General features: G+C 42.6%; 1 protein-coding gene across 1 annotated transcript in view; it reads left to right on the forward strand.

Moving 5' to 3' along the window:
• The first annotated feature begins 1046 nt into the window (after nucleotides 1-1046).
• The window catches only part of LOC104026710 (sodium channel protein type 5 subunit alpha), a 55427-nt gene continuing 42909 nt past the window's right edge, over nucleotides 1047-13564 (forward strand). The window contains 4 exon segments of the mRNA XM_075706553.1: nucleotides 1047-1319; nucleotides 2761-2879; nucleotides 4232-4321; nucleotides 5396-5524. Of these exon segments, the coding sequence (XP_075562668.1) occupies nucleotides 1047-1319; nucleotides 2761-2879; nucleotides 4232-4321; nucleotides 5396-5524 (611 nt within the window).

Raw genomic sequence — 13564 nt, forward strand, 5'->3', positions numbered from 1 at the left:
AAGTACAGAGTTACAGTAACTGAAGTGGAAGGCTGCTGATACTATGAGCTGCTACAGAGAGAAACGATTAGGTGATTGTCAGAGTTCTGATAGAGATGTGATTTTGTCGCTTCCCAGCTGGAAAGGTAGAGGAAAAAAGTATCTCTTCTGCAACCTGAATTGTACAGAGTGGATCCAGAATCAATTGTTGATCTTGGTCAGGTTTTTTTTTTTTTTTACATTACCCTTTCTTCTAAATGAATGTGCTTCTAGTTGGTTTTGCTTTATATCCTGGGGTGCATTAAACACAGTATAACCAGCCGGTCAAAAGAGGTGATTATCCCGCTGTATTCGGCGTTGGTGCGGCCTCACCTGGAGTACTGGGCCCCACAACTTAAGAAGGATGTGAAGGTCCTTGAATGCATCCAGAGGAGGGCAAGAAAGCTGGTGGTGAAAGGGCTGGAAGGAATGTCCTGTGAGGAGCGGGTGAAGACTTTGGGCTTGTCTAGTTTGTAGAAAAGGAGGCTGAGGGGCGACCTCATCGGTGTCTACAGCTTCCTGAGGAGGGGAAGTGGAGAGGGAGGTGCTGATCTCTTCTCCCTGGGATCCAGTGATGGGACTCATGGGAACGGTTCAAAGCTGCAGCAGGGGAGGTTCAGACTGGACATGAGGAAGCATTTCTTTGCCAGGAGGGTGGTCAAACACTGGAACAGGCTTCCTAGAGAGGTGGTCGATGCCCCAAGCCTGTCAGTGTTCAAGAGGCATTTGGACAATGCCCTTAGTAACATGCTTTAACTTGGTCAGCCCTGAATTGCTCAGGCAGTGGGACTAGATGATCGTTTTAGGTCCCTTCCAACTGAAATAGTCCTGTTCTGTTCTATTCTATTCTTTCTATTTTCATACAGGGTTTCACAGAAGGAAGAAATAATTTATCTAATTATGTGTTATTAATTTATCTAATGGGTATTAGTTTTTTAGTTGTGTATTATTTCTGTTATTTTCTAATTGTCAGTAGCTTTTTCTTTTAAGTTACTTCTAGCACTGGAAACAAACATATCAGAGGAAAAATGGATCCCTTGTTTTGGCCATCAGAAGCTAACAGCTTTCGGCGTTTCACCCCTGAGTCCTTGGCAGCAATCGAGGAAAGAATTGCTGAGAAAAAAAAGCAGCAAGCCAAAGTTAACCAGGAGAATAAGGACCAAGGAGTTGAAGAAGATAAACTTACACCTCAGCTTGATCTGAAAACCTGCAAAAAACTGCCATCTCTTTATGGGGATGTTCCTGTGGAGCTCATTGGGGAACCCCTGGAAGATATTGATCCATACTACAGTGATCACAAGGTTAAATCTTTCAAAAGCATTTTTTTTTTATTTAATTTTGTCTGCTGAACTCTTAAGAGATAGTAAAAGCCCTGTTCAGGAGATGCTGGTTTTCGATTGTTCTGTAGACAGATTTTCGAATATTACTATCTTTTTTGGGGGGCAGGAGTGCTAAGGTATGCTCCGCATTATATAATGAAAAGGTATTTTAAGTTCCAGTCAGCAATCAGAATTAATTATGAAAACAAGATACACTTGAAAGATACACTTTGATAGGAAATATATTCAGGGATAACTGATGCTTTGTTTTCCAGAGCAGTTTCTATGATGTCTGTGGGGCTGAACTCACTGTTGTATAGACAGTGCCCGTCAAACAGTAATCATGCTGTAACTGCTGACTTACTGCAGATGTTTTTGCTGAATTACAAATACTATACAAATTAGGGGTGACATAGTTGAGATGTTTCCAGTACTCTGTGTAGCAAAACCATGCATTTTTGTTATAGTAAATTAATTTTCTGTTATTTTATGTCTCATCAGCTTTGTTTATTGTACCATATTTATATTGCATATACTCCATGCTATTGCAAAGTGTTTTGTGTTGTTGCCTATAGGAGTGTGTAAAGTAGATGCTCTAGGAATGCCTTCTAAAGGAAATGTCTGTTGGATGATTGCTTACTGTTGAGGGGGACTTGACCTGAAGAGCAGAAGGTTCCATCCAGTCCTATGTTGCTGTCTTTTATGTATACCAGCAAGCCACTGAAATATAATGATTTAGTCAGAGAACATGCAGAAAGCTTTGTTCTTCCAGAGATTTTTTTTTTCTCAAAGTAATCAAAGTGATACTCTTGATGAGGAGAAACTAAGGCTGGTTCAGTTGAAGACATTTAGATAAAAGTTAGTGAACTGTGTCTTTAAGAGATTTCATTTTTACTTCATGTGGCAAAAGTACTGAGCCGAGTGGACCTTAAGGTAGTTTAGAGGGAATTTACAGTGTTACTTGATAATTCAAAGATATTTCAAAATGAAAATTTTTGCTTTGACTGGACTGGATTCTGGCAGTCCTACACAATACGTATTTTGTAAATAATCTTTTGTAACCTATAAAACTATCCAAGAGTAAGGTAATTTTGAATATGATTACCACCATTGTTGCAGTCCCAGAATAGTATCCTTTAATTACTCTGACCAAGAGTATATCATCATTTGCTCTGCAAATTCATTCCCATGAGTACTTCTTCCTCACAGGCAATAATGAACTTTTATATAGCTCGTGTCTTTCTTTCAAAATGTAGTATCATCAGGTCACAGCTCCAAGTAAGAATACAGGAAAGCTGTACTCATAACTGCAGTTAGATACAGTTCTAGGTGTAAATTTGAAAACCTAAACATTTAATTTTTGAGGAAAATTTTTTTTCATTAAAATATTTCATATTCTATTAATCTTTTTTTTTTTTAATAGACTTTTATGGTGATAAATAACAGGAGGACTATTTTCCGGTTTACTGCCACGCCTGCCTTGTGTATAGTTGGTCCTTTTAATCCAGTCAGAAAAGCAGCAATTAAAATTCTGATCCATTCATATCCTTTTATTGGCTTCCGTTATTTCAGTTTTAAAGTATACTGTACCATTTTCTGTCATTCTTTTCCTCTGTTCATATTAATGTAAGTGTAAGCTCATGTGGCCATGATAGAGATTTTTAAAAAGTTATATTGAATCTGGTTTCACAATAGCTGAGATATTTATATGATGTTGGTACAAGTAAAAATGTCAAAAAGCTCATATTTAAAGTCAGATTTGCAGATATTGTTACAAAACAACATTTAGAGGCTACTGTATGATGTTTTAGCCCTTTTCCAGAACTTTTTCTAAATCTCTACTGTGGTGACAAGCTTAAATTTAAAAAAAAAACAAAACAGTGACTCCCTAGTTATTAAAACATGAATGATGTGATTTATGGCAATGCTTTGCTGAAAGTCTGATATTATCCTAAGAAATGTATTTCACACACAAGTTTAGAAAGTTCTGAAGAGCGCCCATTTTTTATATTTTTGCAGAAACAAACATAGTTTGAAGAAAGTAGAAATGTGAAGGACTGCAGGCGCAAAACCATAGGCTGAGTAGTTTCTGCTCTTCCTGCCAAATGTCTGTTTTCATGTGGAATTATTAATTTGTAGAAATAGGTCCTTTTATGGGAACTTACGTCTGACTTTGAATGCATATTCATGCTATTAGAAATTACTAAATTTGCTTCTCAGTTTCAAATAAATCCTAAATCTAAGGCCAATGTTTGTCTTAAAGAAAACCCCACTTTTATTAGGTGACAAGTGAAGTTTCATGAAAGGTTGTCTTTTCTTATGTATGTTTTCATCACCTGCCATGTAAAATGAGAAAGTTTTCTGAACTCATGGCAGAGCATAGACGTCTCTTGTAAGAATGTATAGATGGACTCCCAGTTTCAAAGAACACTGGTTATTGATGATTAAGATTTTTCATCTGGTTTTCCTAGGCTTAAACACCCTAGTTATTATGGGGTTGTGGCCTGTTTCTCTTTATTCCATGCTCCTGCTGGGAAGAAATGGAGGTTTCTGAAGTTTCAAGTAACAGTAGAGAGGACAGGACTCAGATTTTTTTCACGTATTTATGTTCCTCGTCTCTTCTGTCAAACATATTATGTCCCACTAATGTCCTAGCTTTGAAAGCTATCTCCACATATGGATAAGTCATTGTTATTTTTGAACCACGAAGTTGACCCAGCTGAGCAGAGGTTTGATCTGACATCAGTTTTTGGAAAATACATGAAAAGTCCTGAGCATATTCAAAACCAAAGTAATTATTTGAATATCTGTATGGTTTTTTGTGTGTAAATCTGCAACTTTTCTGAACTTCAGTGTTTTATAATATAGCACTTTTTCCTTAATTTATTATTCACATTATTTGTTGGCTTTATTACATGTACTGTGGTACTCAATTGTGCTTCTATGGCTGTAACTAAGCTTCCAGAAGCACTCAACTGGACTGAGTAAGTATTTCAGCTGCCATTTGTTCACTCTTTTTCTAAGGTTACTAACATGCTGGACTGAAAAATTCAAATCATGTGGTGATCTATTTCCAGGGCTTGAAAATTCTCAGACAGACCTCTAAGGAAAATTTAGGATTATTATTATATCACACAGCCTTCTGTGGAGCTTCAGTGCCTTTTATTAGAGGCTTACACCATATGCCCTTTTCACTACGTTGGCTAATTTTGCCATCTGGTGTAACATAGAAGGTTGCCCCATTTTTCCTTTTAAGGATTAAGCCTTTTAGAGAGACTGCAGCAGGATTCTAACTTAATATCCCTAATTCTAAGGCAATAACCTGAATGTCTGTTATGGCCAGCTCATGCAAAAAGTATAAAGGGATAAATATTCATTCCATTCTTTCTTGCTGTTTCCCAGGAACACCCCTAGTTCAGTTGTTCACATTCGGAAGCCATCTATTTATAACGTCTTGTTACCTTTTGTAATTGTGCACCATATCCAGTGTAACTTGAGTTAAGATTCTAGAATTAAATCTTGAAAATGTGCCTGGAGCCTCAGAGGGTCTATAATTTTAATTCCTTTTGTTTTGGGGTAAGCATGGTGATAATGATAGCTTAATTTTCTGTAGGATTTCTTTCAGTTACAGAGTTTTTGTGAGAATAAATGTATAAAATGTGCAAACTTTACAGGCTAAATTAAGTCTTTGCTGTTACTGTTCTGCCAAAATGTTGAGGCTTTGAAATTTTCCAGCGTGCTTTAGAACATAATCACAGTCTCGAAATTCTTTCATAAGGAAATGTGAGCTATCCTTCATCCAGAAATAGCATGGTATGCTTATGTAAACATTTGTGATTATAGATTTACAAGGAAATCTTACTTACACAGAAATTCAGGAAGGCATCTTCTTATACCCATGATGTTTCTGAAAGTAATGTAACCTGTCCTTTTTTACTTCTCATTTTCTACCTTCTTCCAGTGACTAAATGATAGAAAAGGTAGAAATGTGCCTGAATGTGTGTCAGTCTCATTAATATTTCTATTTCTGTAACTTTAATATACACTTTCCTTCTCAGATATGTTTTTACTGGCATATATACTGGTGAAATAGTGATAAAAATATTAGCAAGAGGATTTGTTTGGAATGAATTTACCTTCCTTCGAGATCCATGGAACTGCTTGGATCTTGTCGTTACTATCGTAACGTAAGTAAAACTTGGTTGTTCTTTTACACTCAAGGCACAAATGCAGATAAAATGCTGTTTGATATTGCTGAAGTTCTTTAGAGTGGTTGGCATCCTACCTGCTTAAGAGTTACTGTGGTTGAATCACCCTTAAAGCAAGTCCTAAATGCAAAGCTCATCTCAGAACTGTTTGATTGTTCTCAATGTAGTACGTATTTAGATTTCATTAAGAGGCAGTTGCATAGACAGCTGAAACGAAGCATGCCTCTTTATATTGTCTTAGTTGTACTCTGGATCACATGAAACTCATCTGTCGTGGTTTAGCCCCAGCCAGCAACTAAGCACCACGCAGCCGCTCGCTCGCTCCCCCTACCCCGATGGGATGGGGGAGAGAATTGGAGGAGTAAGAGTGAGAAACACTCCTGGGCTGAGATAAGAACAGTTTAATAATTGAAATAAAGTAAAATAGTAATGCTAATAGTAACAGTATAATAATGATAATAATAATAATGATACATGAAGCAAGTGATGCACAATGCAATTGCTCACCACCCGCCGACCGATACCCAGACAGTTCCCGAGCAGCGATCGCTGCTCCCCGGCCAACCCCCCCCAGTTTATATACTGAGCATGACGTCATATGGTATGGAATAGCCCTTTGGTCAGTTTGGATCAACTATTCTGGCTGTGCCCCCTCCCAGTTTCTTGTGCGCCTGGCAGAGCATGGGAAGCTGAAAAAGTCCTTGACTAGCATAAGCAGTACTCAGCAACAACTAAAAACATCAGCCTGTTATCAACATTCTTCTCCTACTAAATCCAAAACACAGCACTATGCCTGCTGTTAGGAAGAAAATTAACTCTATCCCAGCCGAAACCAGGACAGTATCCACCCCTTATTCTATACCATCTGCGTCATGCACAGGCCCTCCCCTTTCCAATGTGTTCCAATTAATCACCACCCCTTTCCCTATCTTGATATACACACAGATATCATTCCCTTCGTCTATGGCCCATCCCTCTAAAATGTCCATTGAGTTCATTTAGCCCATGACTTTGGGTTCCATCTGTCATCACAGTCTTTCAGAGCAGGACAGGTGGTGTGCAGTGTTGGACTGTTGCATGCTGAAGTCAGTTCTCATTCCAACATGGTTTCATCAAAGTTCATTTTCCTTAGGCTGGGCAATTCTTACTGCAATACCATTCATATGCGGCATATAGCAATCATAATATATAGTATTATATACTTAATATTAACCTACTATATTATTATATTAACATGCAGTTAAGAGATAACATATAGTTAAGAGATAACATACAGTATTATAAAGCAATTAATATTATACAATTCAGTTCATTGGCTATTTTCACCCAAAATCAAATTCCCTTGAGGTACACATTGGGCTTCCCCATCCTTTCGCATCACCCACCAAGTGCACCCAGGTCCTTGAGCAAAAGCAATCCCACGAATGGGTTTGCCTTTGCCAGAGGGGGAAGTAACCCAGACTGTCTTCCCCAGCATATTTTTCATGTGCACTACAGGAACTTTATCTCCTTCTACAGTACGTAAAAGTTTTGATTGGGCAGGGCCAGCTCGATTGGCAGATCCCCTGGTGTTGACTAACCAGGTGGCTTTTGCTAAATGCGTATCCCAATGTTTAAACGTCCCACCACCCATTGCTCTCAGGGTAGTCTTTAACAATCCATTGTATCGCTCAATTTTCCCGGAGGCTGGTGCATGGTAAGGGATGTGATACACCCACTCAATGCCGTGCTCTTTGGCCCAGGTGTCTATGAGGTTGTTTCGGAAATGAGTCCCGTTGTCTGACTCAATTCTTTCTGGGGTGCCATGTCGCCACAGGACTTGCTTTTCAAGGCCCAGGATGGTGTTCCGGGCGGTGGCATGGGGCACGGGATATGTTTCCAGCCATCCAGTGGTTGCTTCCACCATGGTGAGCACATAGCGCTTGCCCTGGCGGGTCTGTGGGAGCGTGATGTAATCAATCTGCCAGGCCTCCCCATATTTATATTTCAGCCATCGTTCACTATACCCAAGGGGCTTGAACTGCTTGGCTTGCTTGATTGCAGCGCATGTTTCACACTCATGAATAACCTGTGCAATACTGTCCATAGTTAAGTCCACCCCTCGATCACGAGCCCATTTATACGTTGCATCCCTTCCTTGATGGCCTGAGGCATCATGGGCCCACCGAGCTATAAATAATTCACCCTTATGTTGCCAGTCCAAATCCACCTGAGCCACTTCAATCTTAGCAGCCTGATCTACTTGCTGGTTGTTTTGATGTTCTTCAGTGGCCCGACTCTTAGGTACATGAGCATCTACATGACGAACTTTTACAACCAGGTTCTCTACCCGGGCAGCAATATCTTGCCACAATGCGGCAGCCCAGATTGGTTTGCCTCTGCGCTGCCAGTTGCTCTGCTTCCATTGCTGCAGCCACCCCCACAGGGCATTTGCCACCATCCATGAGTCAGTATAGAGATAAAGGACTGGCCACTTTTCTCTTTCAGCAATATCTAAAGCCAGCTGGATGGCTTTCACCTCTGCAAACTGACTCGACTCCCCTTCTCCTTCAGCAGTTTCTGCGACTTGTCGTATAGGACTCCATACAGCAGCTTTCCACCTCCGATGCTTTCCCACGAGACGACAGGACCCATCAGTGAACAGGGCATATTGCTTTTCATTTTCTGGCAATTTATTATACAGTGGGGCCTCTTCAGCACGTGTCACCTCCTTCTCTGGTGATATTCTAATGTTTTTTCCTTCTGGCCAGTCCATGATCACTTCCAGGATTCCTGGGCGACTGGGGTTTCCTATTCGAGCCCGTTGTGTGATCAATGCAACCCACTTACTCCATGTAGCATCAGTTGCATGATGTGTAGAGGGGACCCTCCCTTTGAACATCCAGCCCAACACCGGCAGTCGGGGTGCCAGCAGGAGCTGTGCTTCAGTACCAACCACTTCTGAAGCAGCTCGAACCCCTTCATATGCTGCCAGTATCTCTTTCTCAGTTGGAGTGTAGCGGGCTTCGGATCCTCTGTATCCCCGACTCCAAAACCCTAGGGGTCGACCTCGAGTCTCCCCTGGTGCTTTCTGCCAGAGGCTCCAGGTAGGGCCATTCTCCCCGGCTGCGGTGTAGAGCACATTTTTAATATCCTGCCCTGCCCGGACTGGCCCAAGGGCTACTGCATGAACTATCTCACGTTTAATTTGTTCAAAGGCTTGTTGTTGCTCAGGGCCCCATTTGAATTCATTCTTCTTCCGGGTCACTTGATAGAGAGGGCTTACGATCTGGCTGTAATTTGGAATATGCATTCTCCAAAACCCCACAACGCCTAAGAAAGCTTGTGTTTCCTTTTTGCTAGTTGGTGGGGACATAGCTGTTATTTTGTTGATCACATCCATTGGGATCTGACGACGTCCATCTTGCCATTTTATTCCTAAAAACTGGATCTCCTGTGCAGGCCCCTTGACCTTACTCTGTTTTATGGCAAAACCAGCCTTCAGAAGGATTTGGACTATTTTCTTTCCCTTCTCAAAAACTTCTTCTGCTGTATTGCCCCACACAATGATGTCATCAATGTACTGCAGATGTTCTGGAGCTTCACCCTGTTCCAGTGCTGTCTGGATCAGTCCATGGCAAATGGTGGGGCTGTGCTTCCACCCCTGGGGCAGTCGGTTCCAGGTGTACTGAACACCCCTCCAGGTAAAAGCAAACTGGGGTCTGCACTCTGCTGCCAAAGGGATGGAGAAAAATGCATTAGCAATATCAATTGTGGCATACCACTTAGCTGCCTTTGACTCCAGTTCATATTGAAGTTCTAGCATGTCTGGCACGGCAGCACTCAGCGGCGGTGTAACTTCGTTCAGGCCACGATAGTCCACTGTTAGTCTCCACTCCCCATTAGACTTTCGCACTGGCCATATGGGACTGTTAAAGGGTGAGCGAGTCTTGCTGATCACTCCCTGGCTCTCCAGTCGACGAATCAGGTTATGGATGGGAATCAGGGAGTCTCGGTTGGTGCGATATTGCCGCCTGTGCACAGTTGTGGTAGCAATCGGCACCTGTTGTTCCTCAACCTTCAGCAACCCTACAATTGAAGGGTCCTCTGAGAGACCGGGCAAGGTGGACAACTGTTTAATTTCCTCTGTCTCCAAAGCAGCTATACCAAAAGCCCACCGGTACCCTTTTGGGTCCTTGAAATACCCTCTCCTGAGGTAGTCTATGCCAAGGATGCACGGAGCATCTGGGCCAGTCACAATGGGGTGCTTTTGCCACTCATTCCCAGTTAGGCTCACTTCAGCTTCCAGTACAGTTAGCTGTTGGGATCCCCCTGTCACTCCAGAAATACAAATGGGTTCTGCCCCTCTATAGTTTGATGGCATTAGCGTGCACTGTGCACCAGTGTCCACTAGAGCCTTATACTCCTGTGGGTCTGACGTTCCAGGCCATCGAATCCACACAGTCCAGTAAACCCGGTTGTCCCTTTCCTCCACCTGGCTGGAGGCAGGGCCCCTCTAACACTGGTCACAGTATTCGTTGTTCACTTCCTGTAAATGTGAATCAAAAGTTCCCTGATCAAGGTCGGAAGTAAAATTAGCCCTCTTACTCTGTCTCGGGAACTGCTCACTGGAAACTGGAGCTGCAATTTTCCTGGGAGAACCGCCTTTTCTAATAGTTTTTCCTTGCAATTCACGCACCCGTGCCTCTAAGGTTGAGGTGGGTTTTCCATCCCACTTTCTCATGTCCTCTCCATAATCACGCAGGTAAAACCACAGGGTGCCCCGTGGTGTGTATCCTCTATATCCTCTCTCTTGAGCATAGGGACGTTGACTCCTAATGGCTGAGACACTGGTCCGTGCAGGTGGGGAGTAGGACAGATCCTCTCTGAGTTGTTGGAACTCCTGGCATATTTTTTCAGACAGTTTTTCCACAGCCGAGACACAGGCCCGTAGGGAGGAAGAGAGCTTTTCTTCGTAGTCCCGGAGTTGTCTAGCCACTTCATCCACCGTTGGTGCCTCGTCGTCTTTCCAGGCTAGTATTGCCAACGAGTTGGAATACGATGCTGGTGCGCTCCGTACCACCTTCCGCCACATGGATTGTGTGCACCTGACTTCATCTGGGTCTTTGGTTAACCGCTCATCATTCAGGTCACTGTAAATCACCTCCAGCACGCCTAATTCCCTCAGGTACTGGATACCTTTCTCTACGGTGGTCCATTTGCTTGGGCGGTATAAAACATCCTCCTTGAAGGGATACCTTTCCTTCACGCTTGACAGAAGTCGCCTCCAGAGGCTGAGCGGTTTTGCCCCTTTTCCAATTGCTTTGTCAATGCCCCCTTCCCTGGAAAGGGATCCCAGCTGCTTGGCTTCCCTACCCTCTAAATCCAGGCTACTGGCCCCGTTATCCCAGCATCGGAGCAGCCAGGTGATGATGTGCTCGCCTGGATGACGACCAAAATCTTTTCGCATATCTCGCAGCTCACTCAGGGATAGGGATCGGGTGGTCACCATCTCATTTATGGGTTCTTCCTCCTCTGGTTCTCGTGATGGCCCTGGTTCATCTTCATCCCTTACTAAACGAACTGATTTCCTCGTGTATTTTTTCTTCTGTATAGGGGCAACTGATACCGGCGCAGGTTGGTTCTCTGGTTTAGCCACAGTGTCTGTCACTGGGGTTTGAGTAGCCGCAGTGCTCATGGCTGTGGCTGGAGTAGCCACAGTGCCTGGGGCAGGGGTTTGAGTAGCTGCAAGGCCTGTAGTGGGGGTTGGAGTAGCCGCAGGGCCTGTAGTGGGGGTTTGAGTAGCCACAGTGCTTGTTGTTTTGTCATCAGATCCAGAGACCTTCTCTTTCTTTTGAGGGTACTGATTAGCGTTGACCACGGCTCGATAGGCATGGGCCAGTCCCCAGCATGTTGCAATGATTTGTGTCTCTCTGGAGCTACCAGGGTGACAACATACTTCTTCCAAATACTTTACTAATTCTTCAGGATTCTGCACTTGTTCAGGGGTGAAGTTCCAAAACACTGGAGGTCCCCACTGCCCTAGGTACTTGCGCATACGATCCCACACACCCTGCCACTCATAACTATCCAGCCTTGGGGTAGATCTCTGGATGGTATTTTTAAACTGCTTACTGACCTTTATCAAAATGGAAACAACATTCCCAAGAATTATCAATAGAAGTATCTTAACTGCCCAGGGGTGTTCAAGATACAGGAAAGTTGTTGTAATGAAGGAGGAAACATCATAGAAGAAAGCAGCAAAGGTGCCATTCTGTATTTCCTCCACAACAAGCCTCTCAGAGTAAGAAGTATAATTGCTAACTCTCTCTATGAGGTAGTACCCGAAGTACAGTAGTGACTTCTGTATGAAACCCAAATACCAAAGAATGCTCAAGGTCAGGGTTTTGATAAGGAGCCTCCCAAGCAAAAGATCATGAATCACTGCAGAGCACAGCACACTACACAAACTGACAGCAAGCTTTAACGCGTGCTGCAAAAAAAAGAACATGGTGCAGATCAGAAGAACTAATATCGTGACCGGCAACTGTTAACAGACTCCTTAATACACTCTGATTAATCTGTTGTTATCTCGTGCCCCACGTTGGGCGCCAAAAAGGACTGTCGTGGTTTAGCCCCAGCCAGCAACTAAGCACCACGCAGCCGCTCGCTCGCTCCCCCTACCCCGATGGGATGGGGGAGAGAATTGGAGGAGTAAGAGTGAGAAACACTCCTGGGCTGAGATAAGAACAGTTTAATAATTGAAATAAAGTAAAATAGTAATGCTAATAGTAACAGTATAATAATGATAATAATAATAATGATACATGAAGCAAGTGATGCACAATGCAATTGCTCACCACCCGCCGACCGATACCCAGACAGTTCCCGAGCAGCGATCGCTGCTCCCCGGCCAACCCCCCCCAGTTTATATACTGAGCATGACGTCATATGGTATGGAATAGCCCTTTGGTCAGTTTGGATCAACTATTCTGGCTGTGCCCCCTCCCAGTTTCTTGTGCGCCTGGCAGAGCATGGGAAGCTGAAAAAGTCCTTGACTAGCATAAGCAGTACTCAGCAACAACTAAAAACATCAGCCTGTTATCAACATTCTTCTCCTACTAAATCCAAAACACAGCACTATGCCTGCTGTTAGGAAGAAAATTAACTCTATCCCAGCCGATCTAAAGTGGGTCACAAGGTGTTGAATGACACGGTGATAAATAGCAGATGAAATCCCAAGAATGTAAAGTGATACTCAAGGAAAAACAGACCTAGCTTTACGTACACAGTTATGGGCTCTGAAATAGCTTTCACTTGTTGGGAAGACGATGTTGGCATTAAAATAGACAATCTTGTGAAAACACCACTCCAGTGTGCAATCATGGTCAGAGAAGGAAATAGAAAATGAGGACATTATAGGTAAGAAATAAAGAAGGAAGCAGAACACATAGTAATTTCACTGTGTGGCCTGTATTTTTCTTCAGGACTAGATGTAGTTTTGCTCCTGACATCTCAAAAGATGACAGAATTAAAAAAGATGCAGAGAAGTTGTGTACCTTGTATTCTGCATAATAAGAAACTAAATAGAGTAGAACTCTCATGAAAAAAATACAGAGCAGGAACATGGTTGAAGTCTGTGGTACAGAGCCAAAAAGAGAATAAATAATTTATTTTTTTATCCTACAACAAGAGCTAAAGGCACCAAATGAAGTTATCAGGTGGCAGAATAAAAAAAAAGGAGTAGTTTTTCACACTACATGTAGTCATATTCCCATAGGAGATTTTGAGTGAAAAAAACCTAGTTGCATTCAGGAGGCTTCTGGACAAAATCCTGCATGAAAACACATTAAGGGTTATTTTTAACACAAAGATATTATGTCTTGTTCAGGAAGTCCCTGAGCTATAAATTTGCTGGAAGAATTAAGTCTACGAAGCATCACTGCCTTGATTCTAAACTCCCCTGTAAGCATCAGTTGGGGGTCATTCTTGAAGACAGGGTAATAAGCCAGATCGATCACTGCTGTGGTCAATTTTAAA

Source organism: Pelecanus crispus, chromosome 2 (genome assembly GCF_030463565.1).
Source record: "Pelecanus crispus isolate bPelCri1 chromosome 2, bPelCri1.pri, whole genome shotgun sequence".
In the NCBI taxonomy this organism is placed as follows: Eukaryota; Metazoa; Chordata; class Aves; order Pelecaniformes; family Pelecanidae; genus Pelecanus; species Pelecanus crispus.